The sequence below is a fragment of the Pseudonaja textilis genome, unplaced genomic scaffold (genome assembly GCF_049901715.1).
Source record: "Pseudonaja textilis isolate UNSWEBS1 unplaced genomic scaffold, rPseTex1.2 PTEXSCF45, whole genome shotgun sequence".
Classification (NCBI taxonomy): Eukaryota; Metazoa; Chordata; class Lepidosauria; order Squamata; family Elapidae; genus Pseudonaja; species Pseudonaja textilis.
In genome coordinates, this window is record NW_028262915.1 from 56,330 (window position 1) to 84,047 (window position 27,718).

At 42.1% G+C, this 27,718-nt stretch overlaps 1 protein-coding gene, 1 long non-coding RNA gene and 1 pseudogene across 2 annotated transcripts; 1 reads left to right on the forward strand and 2 right to left on the reverse strand.

Annotated features, from left to right (window-relative positions):
- On the reverse strand, positions 1–1,291 carry LOC148123619 (uncharacterized). The gene is made up of 2 exons (XM_087919195.1): positions 650–1,291; positions 1–30 (listed from the first exon to the last, which is right to left on the reverse strand). Exons 1-2 carry the CDS (start codon positions 1,289–1,291, stop codon positions 1–3), a joined length of 672 nt encoding a protein of 223 aa, XP_087775321.1.
- Positions 1,292–13,400: 12,109 nt separating this feature from the next.
- On the forward strand, positions 13,401–14,694 carry LOC148123620 (uncharacterized). Its single transcript, XR_015740630.1, has 3 exons — positions 13,401–13,492; positions 14,107–14,322; positions 14,586–14,694. It is a non-coding gene; the product is annotated as an uncharacterized LOC148123620 (long non-coding RNA).
- A 10,615-nt stretch (positions 14,695–25,309) lies between these two features.
- Positions 25,310–26,493, reverse strand: LOC148123621 (uncharacterized; annotated as a pseudogene).
- Between the last annotated feature and the right edge of the window lie 1,225 nt (positions 26,494–27,718).

Genomic DNA, 27,718 nt, shown 5'->3' on the forward strand with positions numbered 1-27,718 from the left:
CTAATTCATTGCTGAACACGTCAGCGTAATCTGAAAATAGCGAGTCGATATCGGAAGGTGAGACAGCATGTACTCCCGTTAAGCTAAGGCCGAGATAGGGGAACCAATCTAACCCCAAAAGACTAGGGAGGGCACCGTCTACCACCACTAAAGGCAGACGGCCTTTGAAGGATTTAAATTTTACGAGGAACTTGCCTGTTCCGAGTACTGGAATATTCTTTCCCTGATAGTCCCTCAAGGTGAGACGACTCTTCTGTAGCTGCTTCCTGGACAGGCTGGGTCGTATTTTCTTAAGTGTGCTCCATGAGATGATCGAGAGCGCTGACCCGGTATCGACTTCCATAAGGCAGGGTTTACCTTCTAACTGAATAGAGAGTGTGATTTTATTAGGTGTCAAAAAGGTGTGGTTAGCTTGGTAACACGTATAACAATTTTCTACTTGCCTTGGTGGCCCCGGAGGGGCGTACGAGGGCGACCTTTGTGGTGTCGCATGTGCTGCTTGGCAGGCTCTGGCGATGTGGCCATTCTTGCTGCAATTGTTGCAGGTGGCGTTCCTGAACCTGCAAGTTGTTCTGGCATGGGGACCCCCACAGGAGAGGCACAACAGGACGTGCTTAGGTGCGTTGCCGTTTCTAGGTCTAGTTCCTACCTGTGGCTGCTTGAGTGGTTTGAGGTGATGGACCTCTGAGTGTTCGGTGGGGTCCTCTTCACGCACCGCTTCCTCGGAATGCACAGTGACCGGACTGGTCTTGGGTGCGCTCCCTTGTATTTCAGCGGCCGACTGGGTCGCTAGTTCTGCGGCCAAGGCTTCTTCGATTGCTTGGGCGAGGTTGAGGTCCTTCCTGGCCAGTAAACGCCTCTGAAGTCTTAGGTCTCTGACTCCACAAACGAGTTGATCAAGGAGCATGTCATCTAGGTAGTTTTTAAATTCACAATGGAGAGCGTCGGTTCTCAAAGCGGCCATATATTGATTGATAGATTCCCCGTCTGCTTGTTTTCTCATACGAAAAGCAAAGCGTCTCGCAATCTGTGATGGCTTCGGGGAATAATGATTGGAGAGTGTCTCCAATAGCTCGGACCAAGGAACGCTCTTTAATTCTCTTGGGGCGAATAGCGCTGTGGCGGTATCGAATACTGCGGCCCCGCAGTAACTCAGGAAGTACGATTTCTTCCTGTTTTCTGTGGCATCAGCCAGACCGATGGCATCAATATAGTGGTTGAAGCGGTTTCTGTAAGAGTCCCACTTGTCTTCATTGGGCTTAAATGGCGGAAACGCCGGATTTGAACTCATGTCGGGTTTTCAGTCTGTTGGTAGACTGACCGACCTCACTGGGAATACAAGGCCCTGAATAAACGAGGCAGCTGCAGCTCGCAGTGCTACTTCAGCTCAGTGCTATTCAGCTCTTGAGGTTCTCTCTGGGTTTTCACGCTCTATGTGGTTTTGGCGGCTAAAAACTGTAGCGCCGCAACTGACTCCAATTTGAATTTCGCGCCCTTAAAAGGGCGTAGGCGGCTATAGCTACAGCGTCGCGCTGACAGCTATTTGAATTGCGCGCCAATTTTGTTCGGGCGGCTGTGAGCGCAGCGCCGAGACTTCGCCAACCACGGAATCCGAACCTCAGCGGTTGGCTCTGTGCTCAACGCTGGGCGACTGAGGTCCACCACGCTCACTTTCTCATGTAGCTTTTACTGAGCGGTTACACGCTCCACTTCACTGCTGCAATCAACGGCTGACCGAGCTCTCAACGGCGCGGCTGCGGCTCAGCGTTTTAGTGTGAGGTTCAGCTCTTTCGGTGTTTTTGCTGCTGGTTGGCCAGATCCCATCCTCGTCGCCAATGTTGTAGTTTTGAAGAAGGGAGGCCACACCAGAGCAAATGCATTAACACACTTTATTCAGGGAATAAAGGGGGCTGTCGCGTCTGCATGCTAACGAGCAGACTTGCCAGCGAACAGCGACTGGCTCGACCTAGCAGCCGGCTTTTATAGCCGGCTGTCGAAGGGAGCCAGCCAATGGGGGCTACGAACGCCCCCACAGGATGAACGGACCTGATAGGGAACTGGCGTCAATCCCAAGGACACAACAACCCCGATAGCCGATAGAAGCTCCCTGAAGGCAGAGTCCCCAGCCGCTTCGAGGCGTGGCGTGGCTGCCCCGTGTCCCCTCGCCTTTAGGGCAGTCTCTTTCGGGCAATGGAAGCTCCCCAAATGCAGTCACCAGCCACTTCGATCGGCCGGTAGAAGCGGCCTCGGGGCGAGCGCACAGACACACTCCCCTCGCCACAAGGCCGCTTCTATTGGCCGACGAAAGCTCCCTTGAAGGCAGAGTCCCCAGCCGCTTCAGGGCGTGGCGTGGCTGCCAGTGTCCCCTCGCCTCTAGGCAGTCTCTTTCGGGCGATGGAAGCTCCCCAAATGCAGTCACCAGCCACTTTGATTGGCCGGTAGAAGTGCCCTGGGGCGAGCGCACATACACACACGCTCTCTTCGCCGCAAGGCCGCTTCTCTCGGCAGACGAAAGTTCCCTTGAAGGCAGAGTCCCCAGCCGCTTTGGGGTGAGGCGTGGCACACACACACACACTCCCCTCGCTGCGAGGCCGCTTCTACCGGCCGATCGAAGTGGGTGGTGACCGCATTTGGGGAGCTTCCATCACCCAAAAGAGACTGCCTAAAGGTGAGGGGACATGGGCAGCCACGTCTTGCCCCGAAGCAGCTGGGGACTCTGCCTTCGGGGAGCTTTCGTCGGCCGATAGAAGCGGCCTCACAGCGAGGTATGTGAGTATGGGCTGCTCTAGATGTGGGAGGAAATTAAGTCACCCCCGAAAAGACGGCCTACCCGTTTTTTCAGGAGTCAAAAAAGAATAAGGCCTTATTTTGTGAGAAGTATGGTATGTGAGTGCAGCAAAATTGCACAAACTGATACAAAGCTAGACACGACCGAGTTGCTAAACTAATCCACTGGTCATTTGTGAAAAAAATACAACTTACCTGTATCCGAAAAGTCATGGGAACATAAAGGTGAAGATCTTGTGGGACTTTCGAATACAGACGGATCATCCTTTGGAACACAACATGCCAGATATCACAGTTGTCGAAAACCAACGCGTACAATTTATTGATATTGCTGTACCAGGTGATGCCAGAATCGAAGAAAAAGAATTGGGAAAAAAAAAATCAAGAAATATTGTGAGCTGGCTATTGAAACTACGCACTTATGGATGAAACATGTAATAGTGATACCCATTGTCATCAGGGCCCCTGGCACCATGTCCAAGATTTTTGCAAAATACATCAAGAAGTGGCAGCTTCCTGCAGCAACACAAGTGGGACTGCAATAAACAGCGCTACTCGAAACATCGTACATCTAAAGAAAATATTTGCTTGATATCTAGGATGCTGGCAGCAACCCGTATCAATTATTATCCCCCTTCAGTGATATTTGTGATACATTTTAAAATGTTCAGTTAACATGAGTTTCATGTTTAATGAATAAAAGAGATAATAATAATTGCGTGCAACAATTCTATTCTGATGCCATTCTTGAATTGGACCAGCGTTGTGGTTTAGGGGTGAAGACGCTCGCCTCCCACTTGGAAGGTTGAGAGTTCAATCCCAGGCAGTGACAGACGTTTCTCTATTAGGGCACAAAGAGAAAATACTATCTGCTGTGGACTTTGCCTAGATGTCAAGGAAGGGCATCTGGCCAGTAAACGCTCAGCTCCGTTCACTCGCCCTGATTCCACCTCCATTAAAATGGATTCCAGGGTTGTAAAAAGAAAACATTCTATCTGCACCAGCTTATCTTTTTATTTTCAAATTTCTGAAGAAATCCTGGAACGCTCTTCCTCCTTGCTTTCCCTCCTTGCTGACGTTTTCCCCGATATTACTTGTATATGAGCCCCGGTGGTGTAGTGGTTGGAGCGCAGTATTGCAGACTACTTCTGCTGACTGCCGGCTGCCTGCAATTTGGAAGTTCGAATCTCACCAGGCTCAAAGTTGACTGACTACGTCTTTCCTCATTCCAAGATCCGTAAAATGAGGACCCAGATTGTTGGGGGGCAAGAGGCTGGCTCTGTAAACCACTTAGAAAGGGCTCCTGCCTCCCTCCCTCCCTCCCTTCCTTCCTTCCTTCCTCCCTCCCTCCTTCCTTCTAAAAGTTGACTCAGCCTTCCATCCTTCCAAGGTCAGTAAAATGAGGACCCGGATGGTTGGGGGCAAGAGGCTGACTTTGTAAGCCGCTTAGAGTGGGCTGAAAAGCACCATGAAGTGATATAAAAGTCTATTACTACATCAATTTGATCATAATACCCTACTGAGCTTCCTTCCTCTCCCCCACCCCTGCTCATTTTAGAAATTTCATGTTATTGTAATTCCTCTATTTTTTATTTTTTTATTTTCTTCGTTACGGTTAAGTTCACATTTTTTAAAAAGTATTTTTCTTCTCATTTTAGTGTTGTAAGCTGCCCAGAAATGGCCCCATGGCAAGATTGTCTGCATTGAAGTCAGCTGGGTGACTTTGGCAAATCACCAGGAATCAGTGGATGTCTATTGTTGTCCCAAAGGTCCTTTTTTTTTTTTTTGAAAACAATTTTATTGTTTTTTTAACAAACAGACAAACAGACAAAACATAAAAACATCAGCTCTCATCCGTACTTATGTACAAACAGTGTGTCGGTTGGTTCATCAGTTTTGTGCATTCATTTCGTAGTCATAATTACAATTACCTTACATAATAACTCTTATTATCAATCCAAACTTATATATCCTCATATCATTATATAAAAAAAGATTTGACTATACTTTTATTCAATCATGCCTTATGAGATAACTATGATTAAAGTAATTTATTCTATAACAAATCATATAATCATACCAATTCTATCCTAAAAAAAAAAGAAAAGAAAAAACATTTTATAAATATAATGTCAAATACCAGAAGAAAAAAGAAAAGTGAAATCAATAACATTCCTTATTGTCTAACATTCTAAATATTCTATTTTTGTATTTCATCATCCAGCCATTGATAGAAAAGGTCCCAAATTATATAAAATTGTTTATCTTCTTGCTCTCTAATTTCAAATGTCAATCTACTCATCTCAGCACATTCCAATATTTTCTTGATAACTTCTTCCTGCAATGGAATTTTTTCATTTTTCCAATTTTTTGCAAATACAATCCTAGCCGCAGTTAATACATTCACAATCAAATATTTCAAATCTTTACTATAAACATCTGGTAAGATTCCCAATAAGAAAAGCTCCGGTTTCAAGTCTATATGCTTCTTTGTCATTTTTTCCAACCACATGCGGATTTTAGTCCAATATTTTCTAGCATCCTCACAAGTCCACCACATGTGGTAGTATGAACCAGGTTTCTGATGACATTTCCAACATTTTTCCGATTTGTTCTTGAACATTCTTGCTATCCTTGTTGGGGGAAAATGCCACCTGTAAAACATCTTATACAAGTTTTCTTTATAGGCTGTAGACATTGTCATTTTATAGTTTTGCAACCATAATTTCTGCCATTTCTCTAAGTCAATCCCATATCCAAAATTCCTCCCCCAGGCAATCATAGTTTCTTAACTTGTTCTTCCTCTAGCTTAATTTCCAATAGGTAACCATATAATTTTTTAATCACCTTTTCATCAGTACCCATCAGAATCTTATCTAAATCAGTCTGTTTAGCATAAAATCCCTCTGTTTTGGAATCCTCATCATACCTTGAGTGTATTTGTACATATGAAAACCAATTCATCTGTATACCTTGTTCCTCTAATTTTTGTATCGATTTAAGTTCACCCTTTTCATCTAGTAATTCCCCATATCTAACTGTTTGTTCCTTTTTATAAATTATAGGATAAGAAAAAGCTTCTATCGTCGATAACCAAACTGGAATTTTCAAATAGCATTGTTTTTTTATCTTCTCCCAGTTTAGCCACAAAGACTCCCGTATATAATGTCTTCTAAAATAGCCCTGTGTTTTGGTTCCCTTATACCATAGAAAAGCATGCCAACCCAACAGCAAATCATGACCTTCTAGTGTCAACAATCTAGTCTTCCTTAATGTTATCCATTCTTTAACCCACATCAAATTTGCAGCTTGATAGTACAACTCCCAATTAGGCAGGCCAAACCCTCCTCTAGTTCTAGCATCCTGCAAGAGCTTTAGCTTTATCCTTGCTTTCTTACCTTACCATATATACTTCAACACAATTTTAAAGTCCTCAAAATAGTCTTTTCCGAGCCTAATTGGTATTGTTTGAAACAAAAATAGGATTCTGGGTAGAATATTTATCTTAATTGTTGAAATCCTCCCTCTTAATGACAATTGTAAGTTTTCCCATTTCTTCAAATCTAGGGCTATCTGTTGTTTGAGTTTAATATAGTTGTTCTCTTTTAATGTACTACATCTTGGCGTCAAATATATCCCCAAATACTTAACCTTGTTTGTAACTTGGATTTTCAACAATTCTGCTAATTCTTCCCTTTGTCTTAGTAACATATTCTTTGACAAAATCTTTGTTTTATCTTTATTTATTTTCAGGCCGGCCACCTCACCATATATCTCTATCTTTTCCAGCAGCTTCAAGGCTATCTCTATGGGATCTTCTAAGATAAAGACTAGGTCATCTGCAAAAGCTTGTAATTTAAATTCTTCCTTTTTGATTTTCATTCCTTTTATAGTTTTATCTTCTCTAATATTTCTATTCAACACTTCCAAAGTCAGTACAAATAACAAGGGAGAAAGGGGACAACCTTGTCTTGTGCCTTTTCTTATATTAATAGAGTCTGTAAATTCTCCCTCCATCATTACCTTAGCTGTTTGTTCATTGTAAATTGCTTCTATTGCCTGAATAAATCTTCTAGCAAAGCCCATCTGTTCCATTAAAAGTAACATAAATCTCCAATTCACATTATCGAATGCCTTTTGGGCATCTAAAAATATCAAGGCCATTTGCTTTTCAGGATGCGCCTCATAGTATTCCAAAGTATCCAGAATTACTCTCATATTGTCTCTAATTTGCCGCTTTGGCAAAAACCCATTTTGGTCTGGATGAATAAAATTATTCAAATATTTTTTTAAGTCTTTCTGCTAATATAGAAGCAAAAATTTTATAATCTGCATTTAATAAAGAGATCGGTCTGTAATTCTTAATTTGGAGTGGATCCGCCTCCTCTTTTGGAATAAGTGTAATATAAGCCTCTGACCATGTTTTAGGTATCATCTTCTTTGACATAACTTCATTCATAACTTCTAACAGTGGGATACACAGTGATTCTTGAAATGTTTTATAAAATTCTACAGGAAACCCATCTGGACCTGGTGCTTTCCCGTTATTTTGTTTCTTAAGTGCTTGACTTAATTCCATCATTGTTATATTACTTTCTAACATTTCTTCCATCTCTTTAGGTATCTTAGGTAAATTTGCATTCTGCAGGTACTGTTTAACTTTCTCCTCATCAATATCTTCTTTCTTATATAAATGTCTATAAAAGTCTTGAATAATTTCTTTTTTCTCTTTGCTGCCATAACAAATTTGACCTTGGTCATCTATTAACTGCAGTATTTTCCTCGACTCTTTCTCCTTTCTCAACTTATATGCTAGCCATCTACCTGGCTTATTTACATCTTCAAAATAATTCTGTTTAGCATTCCTAATTTTCTGTGCCAGTTCTTCTTTCTCTATTAAGTCCATTTTATGTTTAGTTATACCCAGTTTCAGTTTAACGTCTTTTTTCTGAGGCATTTTCTGCAGTTCCTTTTCAAGTCTTTTATACTCATCCTCCAAGGCTTTAATAGCTTGCCTTTTCCTAATATTCTTTTTTCTTGTATAGTCTATTATCAAGCCTCTGGCATATGCCTTCATTGTATCCCAAACATTCTGTATTGAAGTGTCTTCTTTTCTATTTTCTTTAAAAAAGAAGGCCAGTTCTTTCTCCATCCATTGGGGAGTTGGGAGGAGCTGGCGCCGTGACGATACGGCTTGCAATCGAGCTCTTCGATTGCAGCCGATATCTTCGTTTCCGCCCGGTCCAAACGGACCTAAACCGTCCCGTAGGACGGCAATTGTGAAGAGCATACCCTGTGGACTCCGGGGACACCGCAAAGTCCCTGGATGACCCGGGAGAAGCTCTTTTTGCTGGCAGCGGAGAGGCAGCCCCCATGCTGCTATAGTCGGGGCAGCTCCAGAAAGGAAGAGACTGAAAGAGAAAGTCTGTCGGTTGGGTGAGAAACTTTTTTTTTCTAATTCTTTGAGGTTTGAAAGGACACTTTGATTGCTAGAAGAAATCTGTGTGATTTTTTGACAAAACTGATCAAGCGGCGTTTTTTAAAGGGAGACGTCAAAGCGAGGCTTTTTTTTTTTTTTTGCTATTGGACTTCATTGTTATTTACTGGATAACCGGACTGTTCCTTTTTATATATATATTTTCTATTCTCCCTTTGGATTTTATATATATATATATATATATATATATATATATATATATATATATATATATATATATATATATATATATATTAAGGCTAGAGGCTCCCTCTGGTTATTTTTTTTCCTTCTTTTTTGTTTTGTATATATATGTATATACTTCTTGCGGTTTTTTTTTATTCTAATTATGCTGTCCTGAGAGGAGGGGGGAAAGTGAGAACTAAGAAACTTTGTAACACTGCCAACTAGAGGCTTGGAAATATTTTACTTGAACTGGAGAGAGATGTGAAAGACTCCTTCTCAAGGACATTTCTTGATAAGATAGAGGGAAGAGCACAGTAGAATATTATTACAGGTGCTCTTCTGGATTTCTGTCTACAATTAAATATTTATGGCTTGGCTTTGAAGCTTGTGCGAAAGGGAAGGGAGTCATAATTAGAGCCTTGGACAACTAAGCAGAGTGCAGTGTATTGTTTCTACTTTCTTTTTCTAATCTTTTTTTAGTTCCGCTATCCCCTCTACCAGCATTATTGTATATTTTTATTCTAGTAAGGTTTTTATTTTTAATTTTTATTTATTTTCAAGGGGAAGCCTTTGAATTTTTCATTTTTATTTTATTTTGATTTTTTTTCTCTCTTTTCCATTGGGATTTTTGCTTTTCCTTTTAATGTATACTTTGGACTACCTTTTTTCTTTTTTTTCTCTTCTCTCAATTGAGAATTTTTTGGCTGGATTAAGGTGTGGATTTTGAAGAAATTCATTCTATTTTTTCTTTTTTCCTTTCCCTCTTTTTTTATTTTGGATTATAATTTTTTTAATTGGATTAAAATTTGAAAGAATTTGAAGATTTGGAACCATCTAAAATGAGTAGGAAACTTATACCTTCGGGTGCTTCTGTGTCCACCTCTGCCTCCCCACCATCTGGACAACGTTCAATTCAGGCAATGTTAAAGCAAGATAAAGAGAAAAAAACAAGAAAAAGTAACCTTACAGATGATCATGCAAGGAATTCAAGACCTTAAGTTAAAAACAGATACCATCGAACAAAGAACAGGGAGGATGGAGGAAAAAGTGGAAAATATTCAACAGATGATGGCAAAGTATGAGGAGAGACTTCAAAAAGTTGAAGAAGGGGGTAAACGAAGAGAGGAGAAGATTGGAAATATTGATAACAGATTAACAGTGATTGAACAAGAAAAAAGTGGGATGCTGAAGTGGGAGATGGAGAGGTTAGAATTTTATCTTAGATTTCAAAATATAGAAGAAGAAAAAGGGCAAGATTTGGCTGCGATAATGATAGGAATCTTGGCGGACGCCTTGGAAATAACAGAAGAAAAGATGATGGATGGAATAGATGAGATATATCGAGTCTTTACAAGATACGCGATGAGAAATAATCTGCCCAGAGAAGTTCATATCAGATTTACTAAAAAATCCATGAAGACACAAATTTTACAAGCAGCAAGAGAGAAGACGTTGAAATATAAAGGCAAAGAAATTTTGGTCTTAAAACAAATACCTAGAAGAGTGAGAGAGAGGAGAAGAGAATATCGATTTCTGACCAAAATGTTATTGAAAAAGGAGGTGAATTACAGATGGTTGATCCCAGAAGGATTGATGTTTACATGGCAAGAACAGAGACATAGAATTGATTCAATTGAGAAAGCAGAACTTTTCTACGCAGAATTTTTGGAGGGAGAGAAGAAGAGGCAGAAAAAGAGATTTCATTAACTGAATTTCAAGAGGAACAAATGGAGATTGGAAAAGAAGAAGGCACAGTAGGTGGACAGGTGGATATTAAAGATCAGCGTGAATTAAGATCCACGAGAGCGGCTAAATTTAAATATAAAATATAACCATGGAGAGAAAAAACTGATTACAATAAATATAAATGGACTGAATTCAGCTGCTAAAAGAAGGAAGATTTTTCATAAATTAGGGAAATTAAAGTTTGATATAATTTGCTTACAAGAAGTACATATTAAAAAGCAACATGAACAACTGTAGTACAACCAAAATTAGGGAAATTGTTTACTTCTCTGACTCAATGTAAGAAAAGAGGAGTGGTTTTATATATTAAAGAGGCTACCCCAGCAAAACTGATTTATGCTGATGAAGATGGGAGAATATTAATGGTGGAAATAATGGACAACAATAGAAAGATACTTTTGACTGCAATTTACGCCCCGAATGATAAACAAGAAGAATTTTATAAAAAATTACATTTGAAAATAACTGGACTGGACTATGCTAGTATAATTATGATGGGAGACTTTAACGGAATTGTGGACAATAAATTGGACTATATAGCAACAACGGCAAAGCACAACAGAAAGACACTTCCTAAATCTTTTTTTAAAATGATAGATGAACTAACTTTAAAAGACATATGGAGAGAAAGAAATGCTAAACTTAAGCAATATACTTTCTATCCAAATAGACATTTATCATGGTCCAGACTAGATATGATTTGGATCTCAACAGATTTAATATCTAGCGTTCAAGAAGTAAATATTGAAACAAGTACTTGGGCTGACCATAACCCATTGACAATTAAATGGAAGGGACAAAAAAAAAAGATCGAGATGGACGTTAAATAATACTATTTTAAAGGGTTATCTTTTCAAGGTCCCTCACAGACAGATTATTACAACAGATGCAAAGTCTGTGTGGATGGGGGCTCATGTAAGACCCTTACAGCTCAGGGTCACCGGTCCACAACAGGACAAACTTGCAGCATAAACTGGCTGGGATTGAGGGCAGTCCACCTGTCCCTCTGCAAATTTCTACTGCTGATCCAGGAACAACGTGTTCTCATCCTGATCGACAGCGTGGCTACAAAGGCCCACATAAACAGATGGGGGCACACATTCAAGATCGCTAATGAGGGAAACAGAGAGACTGTGCCACTGGGCAGAGAGGAATTGAATGTCTGATGCTCCCCCACAAGCGACACTCCTCCACAGGCACTTCACAAAAGCGTCAGGCTCCAGGGATGACTGCTCACCCTGACCCCGACAAATATACCCTAAATGCCACTCACTAAATCCTGGTTGAGTTGGAGGCTGGGATGGGTGCAAACACGTGGCAGGACGGAGGGTCGCAGCCACCCGCCACTGGCAGGTTGCAGTGGTGTGAGCGGCTTCCCCTCCCACCTCCCCAGCTGCCCGTGGGCATTGCCAGCAACCCAGTCAGTGAGCTTCTGACGGCAAAGAAAAGGCCCAGCAGCACCATCATCACCCCTCACCTTTCCTTCCTGTTGGCGGCCAGCCAGAGGAGGTGGAGCCAGTGAGGGGGAGAAAGGAGGCTGGGATAGCAAAAGCTGCCCCGGAAGAAGCAAATAGATGCAGCGCCCCTTTGCCTGCCTGCCTGCCTGCCTGCTAACCATCCAAGCAACCCTGGGCGGCTTAGTGAGGCAGAAGAGAGCGCTCCTGTGCACGTGCCGAAAGCTGCAGAGTGACGCCCAGGCTTTGAAAGAGATACCAGAGTCTTTCTATTCCTGCTTCTATTGTAGCCATCTTTAGCAAGATGATTTTGGCGGTGATAGAATGATGGAGAAGAGCAACCAGGATGATGAGGGGACTGGAGGCTAAAACATACGATGAACTGGGCCTGGCTAGTCTGGTGAAGAGAAGGACCAGGGGAGACATGATAGCGGCCTTCCAATATTTGAGGGGGAAGGGGTCAAGCTATTTTCTAAAGCCCCTGTAGGCCGGACAAGGAATAATGGATGGAAACTGAACAAGGAGAGGTTTAACTTGGAAACAAGGAGAAACTTTCTGACAGTGAGAACAATCAACCAATGGAACAGCTTGCCCTCAGAAGTTGTGGAAGCTTCATCACTTGAGAATTTCAAGAAGAGATTGGACTGCCATTTGTCAGAAATGGTGTAGGGTCTCCTGCTTGGGTGGAGGGGGGTTGGACTAGATGACCTAAAAGGTCCCTTCCAACTCTGATTATCTGTATCTTGCTGGGAGAGCAACAGAGTCTTTCTTGGCACAGCAAAAAGCTTGCAAGTCCCCCTCCCATTGGGAAAGGCTCCCGCGGCAGAGAAAAACAGGATTAAACTGGCTGCTTCTCTGCCGCCCAGAGCCATTTCCCAACAGGAGGGGACTTGCAGGACCAAAGCTAAATTTCGCTCTGCTGGGAAAGCCTCCCTCGCTCTCCCAACTAGAGAAGCGGCCACTGGCCCTGCTCCGTGTGTGTTCTCTGGCAAGGGTAAGTGGTGGGGATGGGAAAAGGCATCTGGCGGTGGCAGCGAAAGCTAAGTGGTAGGGCGGGAAGGCGACCGGCGGCAGCAGAAGGAAAGTTGGGGTGAAAGGCAACTGGTGGTGGCAGATAGGCGACCAGGACTTGCTTGTAGAGCCTCGCTCACCGATCACGAAGGCAATGGTGGGTGGGCGAAGATGGCAGCTGGGTGGTCTGGGAGTCGAGACTCAACTGGGGCTAGAAAATTGGAAACAACATATGATTAAAAAGAGGGATAAAATAGTGTAATTTAGTGAAATGCTTGTGAATAAAATAAATGAAATAAAAGAAAGATCAAAGAGAATACTGTCAGCTTTTATGATGGAAAATACCTGGTTAGTCCATTGGCAGAACTTCATGATAGGACCCACAAATAAGAGAAAACTGGAATGGCGTGATTGGCAAAATAGACAAAAGCAGTGACAGAATATAAAATACACGCAAAGATATATGTACTAAAAGTCCCAATATTATTGAAATAATACTGTTTGCCTGAGGGGGAAACCCTATCACAATCCCAACCTTGTTAGTTATAAATGTTAGCCCCACTTAATAATTTGCGAGCAGTCCTGGTAGAAATATCCTCCAGGGAATTTGGCTATCAAAGTACCTTATTTTCTGAGGTGAAATCTACTGCTTAACTCTTATACTTTTTTTCTCTTAGCTATTTCTTAAGTTGGATTTAATCATACTATGTAAACTAATGGAGTCATTTTTTTTTTCATACAGATAAAACTTCCTGCTATTTCACTACATAGAACTGAGCGGAGTATTACATCCAAATTCCAGGGGAAAAAAACAACTTTACTTCCCTCGAATGTAAGTAATTTGCAGTGGCAATACTTATTAAAAGAATACTAGAATAACAGAGTTGGAAGGAATATTGGAGATCCAACCCCTTGCTAAAATGGGAAATACTATGCCATTCCAGAGAACTGGTTGTCCAACCTCTTATTAAAAACCTCCAGTGTCAGAGCACCCACCCCTTTTGGAGGCAAGTTGTTCCACTGATTAATCCTTCTAACTGTCAGGAAATTCCTCCTCATTTCCAAGTTGGTTCTCTCCTTGATTAGCTTCCATCCATTGCTTCTTTTACTGCCTTCAGGTGCTTTGAAGAATAGAAAATACAACATAGAATAATAGATTTGGAAGACACCTTGGATGTCTTCTAATCCATCCCTCTATTCGAGCAGGAGACCCTATACCAGTGATGGCTAACCTATGACACGCGTGTCACTCGTGACACGCCGAGGCACTTTGACTGACACGCCTGTTGGTGTGGGGAAAACCTGCACATTTAGAGGCTGCCTGTGCTCTGCCCCCTATCCCTGCTCCCTGCTTGTTGCGTGGTGTCACCGCTGCCGCGAGATCTTTGCAGCAGAGAACCAGTTTTAACCGCCATAAACTGAGGTTTGTCAGTTCCATTACCTCAGGAACGCTACAGGAGGAAAGGAGATCCATGAGGTTCACAGCCCTGTAAGGTGGCCTTCCGATCCCCACATCCAGCACCTGCAGCCCCGAGACCAGGGAGACGAGTTTCACAGCCCTGTGTGGTCACCCCAGCCCAGTCCGTCATAAACATCGCAGGAGGACTGCACCGCAACAACCAGACACAGCGCTCACGATAAGCAGCATCGGGCGGCTGTCCTGTAAGTGCAATTAATCCTAAAATCTGCATTTCTGTCTTTGTGGCTCTCCCTTCTTCTCTCCCACTGTAAAACGCTTGGATGTCTAGTCTGCAGCATTCAGCTCCTCTCAGCTTTAATTGCCTCCATAGCACCTCTTACAGTTCTTGCTTCTCACCATCCTCACAGAGCACACCATGCAAACCCTCCAAAAAAATCTCTAAAACCCAAACCAAAAACCCCTTATTTTGGACATCACCTTGACTTTAATTTCTTTCTCCTGGCAGGGTTCTTCTTCTGAGGCCGTGTTTCCCTGTCCTACCATTCTGGAGCCTTCAACTCTCTCCTGTTTCACAGCACAGACTTGCTGAGCTCTGCCAAGAGTGCTGCAGGTACGTACGCGTACGCCTGCCTACTGCTAGTTACAGAAGGGAGTACGTAGTGTAGTGCTTTAAATTATTTTGTCTGTCAGGAGTCTGTCCAACATCACCGTTACAGAGGTAATAAAAGCAGTTAATTTCATAGGTTTTTAATTACCTCTGTAACAGTGTTGTTGGACTGACTCCTGGTACAAAATAATATAAATTAATTTCTTAATTTACCTTGTCTATAAATTGCCATGATTTTTATTTATCGATTGTTGCAGCTCTGAGATGGATAATCCAAAATGTAAGAAAGCAAGATTGAATGATAAAGGGAGTGGTAGTAGCAGACCCTTTCAAGATAGATGGAAATAGCATTATAGCATTATATGGCATTATAGACAGAAGAAAACAGATCATTGTGCATACTATGTAATGAGACAGGAGTAAGCAGAACGTGGAACATAAATAGACATTTTGAAACTAATCATCTCCAGCTCTTGGGAAAAAGTCTGGATGAAAGGAAGGAACACATTTCTAGGCAGTTACACCTCTATAACAGCCAATCAAATTCCCTCCTTAAATTTGTAAGAGGGTCTACAAATTTAACATCAGCAAGTTTATGCGTTGCTCACTCCATAGCTCAGCATGGGAAAGCCCTCAATGAAGGAGAATTTATTAAAGAAACTCTTCTAAGATGTGCACCAGTTTTATTTCATGATATGCAAAATAAAGACGCTATAATTAAGCGAATTTCTGAGTTACCAATCAGTAGAAATGTCATCAAAGACAGAATAATGAGATTGAACACAAACATACAGCATCAGTTAAAAGGAGACTTAGATAATTGTAAATATTTTTCGATTTCTCTTGATGAAACTACTGATGTCACGTCAGATGCTCGGTTGGCCATTATTGCTAGATACTCAGATGGCCTCACAATGAGAAGAGTTGATTAAGTTAGAATCAGTGCCAACAAGTACATCAAGGAAGGAAATATGTAAGGTTGTTATACAAACATTCTGTGACCTAAGCATTGATACGTGTAAAGTTGTGTCCGTGACGACAGATGGGGCACCCAATATGGTGGGGAAAAGTGTAGGATTTGTGAAGTTGTTTCTGGAAGCTATTGGACATCCACTTTTTCCTTTTCATTGTATTATCCATCAGGAGGTGTTGTGTGCCAAAGCAGGATTCACAGAATGAAATGATTTAATATCAGTTGTAACAAAAATAGTGAATTTCATAGCTGCTCGACCCCTTCACAAGCGAGAATTTTCTGCACTGTTACAGGAAGTTGATTCGACCTACAGTGGACTGCTGATGTTCAATAATGTGAGGTGGCTAAGCCGAGGAAAAGTACTTGAGCGATTTGTGGAGTGCTTTTCTGAAATTAAGCTTTTTCTTGAGAATAAAGATCTTGCAAACTTTCCTCAGCTCAATGATCATAAGTGGGTTTACTCATTGATGTTTTTCACAGGTATCTCTGTTCAAATGAATAAGCTCAACTTAAAATTACAAGGTTTTGGCAAAAGTATAGATGTTATGTTCGGATACATAAAAGCCTTTCAAAGTAAAATTAAAATCTTTAAGCGAGATATAGAAAGTAAAACGTATAAGTATTTTCCACAAGTAAAAAAGTATTTTGAGAATGCCAGCACAACTGTACAAAATGAAATAGAGCCCATGCACATGAAGTACCATGATATTGTGAACTCATTATTTGACCAGTTCAGCGAAAGATTTAATCAATGTAGAAGCCTTGAACAGACCATTAAAATAATTAAGTATCCAGATGTAGTAGTCTACAGTACTTTAGAATTAAATAGTTTCAAAGGGATGAAAATTGATGATTTGGAGGTGCAACTTGCTGAATTTCAAGACAGCATCTGGATTCAAGTGTTTGTCGATTTGAGCTCCAAGCTTGAGAATCTGGAAAGAAATCATTTGGAGAAGGAAGAAGACTGCCACTACGAACAGGAAATTTGGAGTGCTTGGAACAGATTACCAGACACTTTGAGTGCCTTGAAAAATCTAGGAATGGCTTTACTCACAACTTTTCCCTCAACATACTTTTGCGAGACCTTATTCTCAGCATTAAATAATATTAAAACAAATAAAAGAAGCAGACTGACAGATGAAGTTAGTAGTGCTTGCTTGGCCCTGAAGTGCACAAAATACAACCCTGCAAATGCAATTCAGCAACAGAAAAGTCACTAAGGTGAATCATCATTTGTTTTTTGAACTAATAAATATATTAAAAATATAACTTTTTCTTTATTAGGGCTGCAAATATTACCAAATTATTGATATTTCTTGAAATGACACGCGACCCGAGGAAGGCTACGCTTTTTCCTGATTTTTGACACACCAAGCTGAAAAGCTTAGCCATCACTGAACTATTCCATTAGTTGATTGCTCTCAACTTTAGGATATCTTCCTTAAGTGTGGGTTGCTTCTCTCCTTTGGTTAGTTTCCAACCATTGTTTCTTGTCTTGACTTTTGATTCTTTGGAAAATAATTTGACACCCTCGGTTTCTAGGAGCCCCTCCAACATTAGAACAGTGCTATCGTGTCACCCACTGGGTCCTTCTTTTCATTAGATTAGGTGTACCCCATTCCTGTAATCATTCTTCATATGTTTTAGCCTCCAGCCCCCTACTGTGTTTCTCCAACAATACACCTCCCAATAGGAAGACCCAGGATGTTTTCTGGGCATAAAATGAAATTAAGCCCCTCCCCCAAAATTTAGGCCTATTTTAAAACATGCAAAATGGGGAGGAAAGGGCAGAGGGACTTGCGTTAGGAGCGCCCCGCGGCCAGCCATACTCGCCACCAGCCGCTCCTAACGAGCAATCATGGCAGAGCATGGAGAGCTCCCTTCTCCCGCGAAGCACTTTTGCTGCAGACCCGAGACCTTCAGCGCCTGCCGCCGCTGCTTCCTCTGTGGCCATTGCTTTCCCTTCTGCCCGTGCCGCCGCTGTTTGGAGCTTCTGCTTCCGCATTTGGAGTACTGCTGCCATTTGGACCTCCGTCGCAGTTCCGAACGCACTCCAAATGGCGATGGTGTCCCAGATGCAGAAACACTGCATATGACTCCACTGCTACTAACTTGGCACTGATTGAGTGGACACTAACTGAGGATTTCCCAGGCAAGTATGGTTTATCGGATGTGGAATGTTGATGCCTGCTATGCTTTAATTTGCTTTCCTAATTTTTCACTATTGCATATTTTAAAACGATATTCGAACAGTCCATTATCATACTTCATGAAGTTTGTTTTTGATAGATGGATACTAATTATGTTTAACATGACCAAATCAATATACAGTTCATAAAAATCTGACTTGTTATTTTCATGAGTTTGAGTGTACAACTGTTTGCTTAGAATTTGATGTTACAATGGATCCCCGAAAGGCACTTATAACCCAGTTCCAAACTTATGATTGCTGGGAGAGGTGTGGTCACATTTTTACATTGCGGGCACTTGGCAACCAGTTTGCATTTGCGGCTATTTGCGATTTTGGTGAAAACTAGCATTTTTGATTTTCAGCAAAAACACCCCATAGAAATCAATGGGGTTGCTTAACACCCATGGTGATTTGCTTAATGACTGCCACAAAGAATCTGTAAAATTGGATCGGTTGCATGATAAGCCTTTTGTAACTGTCACAATTTAAGATTGTAATAGGCTCAATTATGATGGTGAGTCAAGAACTACCAGTACTTCCATTAATAGTAGCTGGGTCCTCTGAACTTTAACAGTTTTCTCCCCTTGATTACTAAAAGGGAGGGTGTAATCAACAACAGTGATAAAATAACAGGATTTGTCATCTGTCCAAAGAACTGTGCTGCTAATTGCTTGTGTCTTTGTATTAGAAGGAATTTTTGATACAATTTTAGAAATAAATTTCACAGGATAACTGATAATTAAACAACTAAAGGAAAGAAGCAAAACAGGAATTGTAATAAACCAGCATGTTACAAAGAGAACGTACATACAAACTACAAAATAAACGTTTACTTCTGTTGCACAATCGACCTACTTGGGAAAGCTTCTGTGAAATAGTTTGACATTTTATTTTTCAGTTCCACTAATTATTAGGCCTTTAATAATTGAATGTTTTCTCAAATAATAGGGAAATAGGTATTCAATTCTTCTTTTTGCTTTGTTTTGAAAGTATACACAATTTGTGTTGTTTGCTTATAATTATTACTATGAAAAATCTATTAGGCCTACTTTCAATTTAAAACTTAATTATTTCTTATTTTCTATGAAGGCCTCCTCGTAAAAATATGCGCCTGTAAACTTCAGCTTCAGATTAATGGTGGTTATGGTAATGAGTGGCTTCAGCAACCTCAAGGATGCCGTGTTCCTGACACACTGCAGCCCGCAGTGTTCAAGATGGCCAAAGCCCTGGCCAAACAAGCGGATGTCAAGGAGATGGATTGGGACGATCTCGAGCCTATACTACGGAACCATTCTGCCCCTGCCGTGCCCATCCTCATCCAAAGGCACGACTTCTACCGGCGGGACCAGCGCGAGAGCGAGGGGCTCAGCGATTTTGTGGCGGAGCTGAGACCTCAGGGGCCTATGCGACTTCACTGACCTCGACGAGGCCCTGTGAGACCGCGTCGTCCTAGGACTCCGAGACCCCGTCCTACAGAGCCGACTCATGGCAAAGGGTGACATTTCCCTTGCCGAGGCAGCTGCCACCGAAGCAACCCGTTTGCGGCAGGCGAACACAGCTGACCGGCCGGCAGCCACTGAGATGACCCCAGCACCAGAGAAGCACTCAGAAACCGGCCATTGAGAGACCATCACCACCCATCATAGCTGAGCCAATCACGGGAGATTCAAAGCGCTGTCATTGGCCACCAGGTCTATGCACGTAATTACACAGGCCATCCCTTATGGGTGCCAGGGCAAATCGTGGCAGTAACTGGGCCTAAGTCCTACAGGGTCTTGCTGCAAGACGTTTGTACCTGGCGCCAGCACATCAACTAACTGAGAAGGAGTTGGAGCATGGCTACTGACGACCCTCATTACACGCCGAGCGAAACGGACCCACCAACGCATGCTGAGTTTTCCCCGGGGCACTTCGAGTGAGTAAGCCTACCTGGACTGCCGCCTGTCTCGGCCAGAGTCACCTGACGACGAGGCTCCAGTTCCTTCGAGTTCCGAAGCAGCCCAGGAAGTGGAGGACTTCTCCCCTACGGCAGCTCCACCAGGACTAAGGCGATTCGGCTCCCTGCGCAGACGCCCGGCCTACTTGAGAGACTATGCATGCTCCTTGCTAGGGGAAAGGAGTGTTGTGTTCAACAGACTGACCCGCAGTCCCCACTCAGGTCCGCACTTCTGGTGGGAGCGCGGACCGCTCCCATTGGTCGATGCTGTTTGACAGCTGGCAATAAAAGGAGCTGTCAAACGGCATCAGCTGTTGCCGCCAGCTGACTGCCTGTTAGCCTGGCAGCTGCGGCAACCTTTTATTCATTGTAATAAAGTTACTTGTCTTTCCCTCCAGGTCTGCTTCAGCTCATTACCTGCCGCTCTACAACAGACCCTAAATCATATAAAGTTGGCCGACGGACGGTTATAGCACCAGCATGTGGACCGACTAAGGAGCCATTGAAATGCCCCTGCAGGTCTGTTTCAGAGGGAGGCTGAAGCCGCGGACAGAGTGGGACAACACCAAAATCCCTCAAAGGCCAATGCCCAAACAACAGTCTCGCGGAGGCCGTACCTGGAGAAGCCGCATCACTGTCGACCAAGTCCTGCTCACCATCTTCCCAGGACATTCTGTTGACACCAGAGGTCCCCTCTCACTGCCAGTGGAGATTGGCCGGGGAGAAGAGTCGACACCACCCCGGTGGAAGGCTCCGGCATGACGACAGGTCCTTCCCCATTGCCAACTGCAGGATTGAGACGATCAGGGCGAGCAAAGCGCTGGCCTGCCTACCTGGACAGTTACGCATGCAGTTCCAGGGGAAAGGAGTGTTGTGTCCAGCAACTCTTCACTCTGGTCCACTTTTTGAGCGGGATCGAGAAGCCTCTGATTGGCTGAACTTTTTGACATCTCCGTATAAAAGAACGGCATAACTGTATTTGAATAAATTGTTCCTGTATTTGAATCATTGGGGTTACTTTATTTATTTATTTTTAATAAAATGGTGGATTTTTAATAAATTGGGGTGTGGTTCCCCTAAAGGGGGGCAGCTGGGATTTGGCATCATGCAGTTGGTAAGTTACAAACGGGTTGTTTATCATTAAGATCTGCTTTGTGATCAAAGGCAGTGTGAAATGTTCCCTCAGCCAAGGGGCCTTGCTCCACCCAGAACCTCAGTGGTTCCAGTTGGCCAAATGGCGCTTCAGTGGAAATCTCTGAAAGAGACTATAGGCCTCAACCAATTGCATCTGTGATGCCACCTGGAGAGCTTTTTGCAGTTGGTGCTCTAAGGTGGCCTGGGACCCTACATCTGCTTCGGTCCCAGATGTGCTGATGTTCCTACAGGAAGGGCCCTCGCCAAACACTCCGCCATCAGGTGGCAGCTTTGTCTTCAGTGCTGTTGAGGGATAATTTACCTTTCTATCCCATCACCCCCATCAATTCGCAGATTTCTGAGGGGAGCCTCCAATCTGCATCCCCCAGAAGTTCATAGATATCCCACTTGGGATCTCCCAAAGGTAATCCAGGCCATGACGGGATACCCCTTTGAACCTTGTGGTCCTCCATTTTTGTGAGATAAGATTTGTGCATCTTTCACGAGAAGAGAGTAGTAATACGTTTAGATCCTATCTTTGTTTCAAAGATTAATTCTTGGTTCCATAGGGCACAAGGCATAATAGTAGTACCAGATTTCTGCCCTAAGCCTCAATATGAGTTGAAACACAAGTGGCATACTTTGGATTTGAGGAGAGCCCTTCATATCTATGTTAAATGTACTGCTCCCTTTTGCAACACAGAAGCGATGTTCGTGTCATTCCAGCCGGCTTCCTTGGGGAGCAAGGTTTCCCCATCCATGATGGGCAGATGAACCAGGGCTTGTATTCCATTGCTTACGAGACCTTATCTCTCTCAATTCCCAAGAAGCTCACAGCCCACTGTACTAGGAGTGCAGCAACCTCGGCAGCCTGGGCTACCCAGGTGTCCGTTGAGGGGCGGCTACCTGGGCGTCGCCTTCTCCGTTTATCCAGCACTATCGTCTGAACTCCTTCGCCTCTGCAGAAGTGGCATTTGACAGAAGGGTGCTTCAGAAGGTTCTTCCAGTTTTGGATGGAGCGGACCAGACGATGACCCTCCATTGGACATGCAGGCTTTGGTATGTCCCATTCCTGGACTCTTGTAGCATCGTGCATTGATATATTTACCCGAGAAATTAAAGCCAAGGGGATAATAAAGATTTCCGAACATTGAAAAAAAATATTTTATTTTTTTGCTGTAAGTGGGAAGGGAGAGGAAAAGAATTAAGGTTAAGATTTTGCTGGAGGAGACTGCTTAGAGTTTACAAGACTAGAGCTAGATTGTATCAAGACTTCTAAAAGATACATTTTAATTGGAACTTTGCAACTGAATTGTAACTCCAGGAAGAGAAAGTGTAAAAAAAGAAAGTGCTAAATGAAACAGTCTGTGTGTATTTGGATTGCTTGGTTACTTTGAGACCTTTGGAAACTATTATTTGAAAGACTAAAAACATTTGGGTTGTTTAAAAAAAATTCTACAATGGCATTACTTGTTGATGAACTGAAAATGGAATTCAAAAAGTATAAAGAAGAGGAACAAGAAGGGAAGAGCTGTTTTGGCTCCATTTTCCATTTCTTAGAAATGGTGATTTCTACTTATGAGAAACTACAAGAACAAGAAGATTGGGATGAAGAAGAAGCCATAATGAACAAGCAATTCTAGCTCGGGAAGAAAAGGGAAAGTGGGGAAAGAGAATGGAGAATTGAAGATTTAAAAAAACAACCCAAAACGGGAAAAATAAGGTGAAAAGTTGATACAATGTTAGAAAGCAACAGAAAAGAGGAATACAGAAGACAGTGGAGATCAAGAGACAAGGGGGTAAAAAGGCTAGACTGGAGAAGCATGGAGGGAAAAAAGGGAAGAGAAGTTACAAAGGTTTGAAACAAGATGTAAAGAAACAGGATTTATTTAGAGACAATGGGTAAAAATATAACTAAAAAAGAGATTCTGCAAAAGTACATAAAACTATATTGTTGTATTAATATTTGAAATAATGTTAGAAAATTGGAACAATATATGATTATAAAATGGGATAAAATATTTAATGTAATTTAATGAAAAAAATTTTGAATAAAAAATGAAATGAAATTTGAGAGAATCGCACTAAGAAGTAATGGGAACGTTTTAATTTCATAATACTTTAAAATATAAGTGAAATGGGGAGGAAGTAATTAAGCAAAATTTATAAGTGTGCCCATGGAAGCATGATACCTATTTGAAAAGGAATGTGTAAAATGTTTAAGACTTAAATGAATATTAATTTTAACGATAGAGTTTAATTGCTATGGATTATTTTTTAAATTATATTATAAACTTACAATTTTTTCTTATTTTAAAATATAGTACGTAGCTTTAGAGTGCACTATGCAGAATCCGAATGAAAATTGTGTATTATTTTAAGTGTTAAATTTAGGGGAAAGATATCAAGGCGTCATACTCCAATCAGTGATTACAGGATAAATTTTGTGTTAATGAGAAAAGATAATAGACAGCTGAAACAGAACAGACAAGGGATATAAGTATAATGATTTAAATTGAGATGAAATAAATAAAACAGAATTAAGAGAGTGAAAAGAGGGGAGAAGCTATATAAAAAATATAGAATGGTAAATAAGATGCGAAATGGTATATAAAAGTGAGCATGAATTTGAATTTATGTCTGTACCAAAAGATGTAACCTGGGACTGAGCTGCTTTCCAAAACGATGTTTTATGTTTTCATGTTTTGTGTTCTGTTTGTCTATGTTTGTTTATTGAAAATTAATAAAATTTCTTTAAAAAATAAAATAAAAGTCAAGAGTACAAATTACAGGCATTTGCGGATGACATGGTATTTGTCATAGAAGAGCTAATAGATTTGGGACCAGTATTATTAAATGAAATAGATAAAATTGGGCAAATTGGCAGAATTAAAAATTAACAAGGAAATTCTAATTAAAAACTTAACCAACAGTAAACAAAAAGAATTAAGAGGAAATGATAGGATTAACCAACAGTGAACAAGATCAAATATTTAGGCATTTGGCTAAGACCGAGTGCATCAACCCTGAGGGAAGACAACTATATCAAATTATTGCAACAAATTAGAAAGGATTTGGAAAATTGGAGTAAAATGCAAATCTCATTATTAAGTAGAATAGCAATGGATCAAGATGAATGTCCTACCCAAAATTTTGTATTTATTTCAAACAATTCAGATATTATTTGATAAAAATTTCTTTAAAGACTTAGACAAAATTGTTATGAAATTCATTTGGGCAGGGAAAAGAACAATAAATAAAATATATCTACAAGATAATAAAAGCAGAGGGGGGCTTTGGACTTATCATCAAATGTAATAGAGAGAAATGTTTACTGTCCTATTAGTAGGTTTACTATTTTTTTAATTTCTGTATACTCGTAGGTTTCTATCTTTTTAATCCATTGCAAATAAAGTTCGTTTTTTTTTAAAAAAGGATGTTCTTGGGTAAATATACCAACTGCCCCATTTGCCTCAGAAAATACGTGGAGGTGATGAATTTAAAGCCAGTAGAGGATGGTTTGAAAACTTTCATAAGTGGTATTCATAATGATGTGAGGTATGGAGAGGCCGCTATCTCTGACGCTGCCGTGGAAGAGTTCACGAAAAATTAGTGGAGGCTGAATGATACATCCCACAACAAGTGTAAGTGTTTAAGTGCAACGAGACAGGATTGTTTTGGGAAAAGATGGCAAAGAGGATCACATAAGAGGAGAAGGCTATGCCCGGCCACAAGCCAACGATTGACCCTTCTGCTGTGTGCAAACGCGTGGCAATCTAAAACTGAAACCGCTACCAGTATGAGAACCTTGTGCGTTCAAGCAGCAGAAGTTGAACAAGGCCAGACTGCCTGTGATGGGGAGGGCTAATATGAAGGGTTGGGTCACAAGGAGCTTGTTTTTGGAATGGCTGCACGAGGCTTTTGCTCCCGCTGGAGAAAATACCTTTCCAACAAACATCTGCCTGAAAGATGCTTTCTTCTGAGGAACAACGCACTAGCACACCCTCCAAGTTTGGTTGACCATATGGACGATGAGGATGACTTAATAATATAGAGGTCAAGTTTCCCTTCCCCCCCACAACATGACTGTAGCCCATGGACCAGCAAGTAATTTCCAACTTTAAGAAGTTGTACACCAGGTATGTTTTAATATGACCGAAGAGACGTCTTTGACGCTGAGAGAATTCTGGAAGAACCATTTTAATATTGTTCAACTTCCTTCAATGGTGATGGTGATGTTGATCTTTCTTGTTCATGTTGAGCTGGTTTTCCCAATGGTTGTCCGTCACGGCCGACTCAGAATGTTGGTTTTCTTTTTTTCCGCAGTTTCCACACTAGTTCGGCTCTGTACCATCTCTGTATTGGATGGGTCTGCATACTCTCTAATGGCCCTTTCACTCACAACATTGACAGGTGGCTTCCTTGAATCTGCAATTCACTCTTGAATGATTCCCGCCACAACCGGCACATGCAGACCGCCCTTCAGTTTTCGTAATTTTCCTGTTACTTTTGAGTTGGCAAGCATCTTCTTTGTCTGTTGACTCTTTCAATTCATTGTGATCTTGTTGGGCTGTGTTGCCACGATGCACGTTATTTAGGCATTTTTATTTCTGAATTGTGGCCATTGCTTTGATTGAAGTCTTGGTGGCTCTGGCTTCATCTATTGCTATCTTCAAGGTGAGGCTGGGCTTTGCTAGTAACCTCCATTGGTCTAAGACTCACATCCCTGACTCCGCAGATGAGTCTGTCCAGTAATAGATATTCGAGGTCTTTAAATTCACAGTACATGGCAGTCCTTTGTAGCGCGGTGATGTAATCATTTATTGACTCACCTTCATTTTGGCTCCAGCAGTGGAATTCATGCCGTCAGACAATCTTGGATGGTGCTGGTGCATAATATGTTCTGAGTGTATTTGGGGTTGTGTCCCATGACATCATTTGGACTGCTGCTGGAGCAACCAGTGCCTTGGCTGTATCAAAAATTTCAGAGCCACAATAACTCAAGAATAGCGCTCTCTTTCTGTTGTCCAAGAGTGCTTGTAACTTGTTGGCCTCTAGGAAACAATCAAATCAGATCAGATAAGAGTCCCAGTGTTCAATGGCTGGCTTGAAAGGTGCTGGTGGAATGCGCGTGGTCACCTTGCTGAATTCAGGACGAATCTTTCCTGATGACTGATTCTGCTAGTTTTTTTTTTTTTCTATTCTTCCTAGGATCCCATCTTCATCGCTAGTGTTCTGTTGTGGACACGCAGCCGAAGGGTACCGTCCAACTTGTTTATTCAGTTAATAAACACAGTAGTGATAAGAGAACAGCTGAACCCGTCTTGACAGTTCCCCTTTTATAGGGGCTGTGAGACAAGCCAGCCAATCACATTCAAAAGGTTTTCCCACCTAAACTGTGGACCTGAGTGAAAACTTTAGCTATACTAAAAACATATCTCACTCTGCAGACAAGCTGGTCCAGCAGCATATCGTCTAGATGGTCTTGGAAACCGCATTGGAGGGCGGCTAAACAAAGAGCCGCCATATATTTTTTCACAGACACATCCTCCACTTCTTTGCCGGAAGGCATGGCGGCAGGCGATGCGTGATGGTTTGGGAGCCATAGTGGTTTCCGAGAACCTCCTGCAGCTCTTCCCAGGTGACAGGCCTTAACTGTCTGAGGTGTGACAGCAAGGCAGTTGCTGTGTCAAAGACGGTTGCCCCGCAAAAGCTCAGGAAATAGGCTTTTTTCCTGTTCAGAGGGGTGTCAAATAGCTTCACAATGTGTCCGTGACGCATTTAAATCTGTTCATATATGATGTCCACATCTCGGTGGTCAGCTGAAAAGGTGGGAAGTTCAGCAGTGCTGCCATTTCTCCATTTGTTAATGATAGCTCTTAGTAGTGACTTCAGCCTATTTGGCACTCTCTCTCTGCCTCAGGATTTCCTCAGTTTGCTAACCATCCCACCTTCATCACCAGTTTTGGGTTTGGTGCGTGGGAGAGAAGTAGAGGCAACATAAAGCTAACAGGCTTTATTTGTTAAAGTGTATCTCAGCTGTAACCACGAGCTTGAGGCAGCAACTGAGAGAGAGAGAGAGAGAGGTGATTGTTTGACAGCTCATTTTATACGGAGCTGTCAATCAGTTCAGCCAATCAGAGGCTTCTCTGGCTCCCGCTCAAAAAGCGGAACGGAGTGAAGACTTGCTGGATACAACAGAAGTTAATCCTCATTGAATGGCAGAAGAAAATACTAGGAAAATGTCAGAGTAGGCTTCTCCAGAATGTAGGGTGAAGGTAGCTTTGGGCCTATGACTAATGCTACCCCGAGGAGTGGGCTGGTTGGGTGGTGGAATTGTAGGGACCTGAAGAAAATGGTGTCCTGATTTGGTCTAAGGTCTTGGGGACACACTTCCTCCTCTGTTACCATAGGAGTCCAGGTTTGGGTATAGGAGAAGGAAAAAGAGTGGACTGCCTCTTCCCTGGTCCCCCAATTTGGCCGAACTGTGCTCCTATTGGAAGGGAAGCCTGCTGCTAATGTCCCCTCATTTGGTCCAGAGTTTTAACAAACTGCCTCTTGAGTGCCGCATGTCTCTTTTTTTCAGCCTTTGGTTCAGCTTGGGAAACTTTCTTTGGAGTGAAGGCTCCATGATCAAACAAGGGCTGGAAGTGCTGGAATCAACCCTCAATACGTGTCCCCTGATCTCACTGGGATAATTCTCTCAGAAATATTGCCACAGGATAAGACAAACCGACGCTTCTAGGCAATTAAAATGGCTGCCGGCCTCGTGCTGAGGTAATAAAATGACCGCCTGC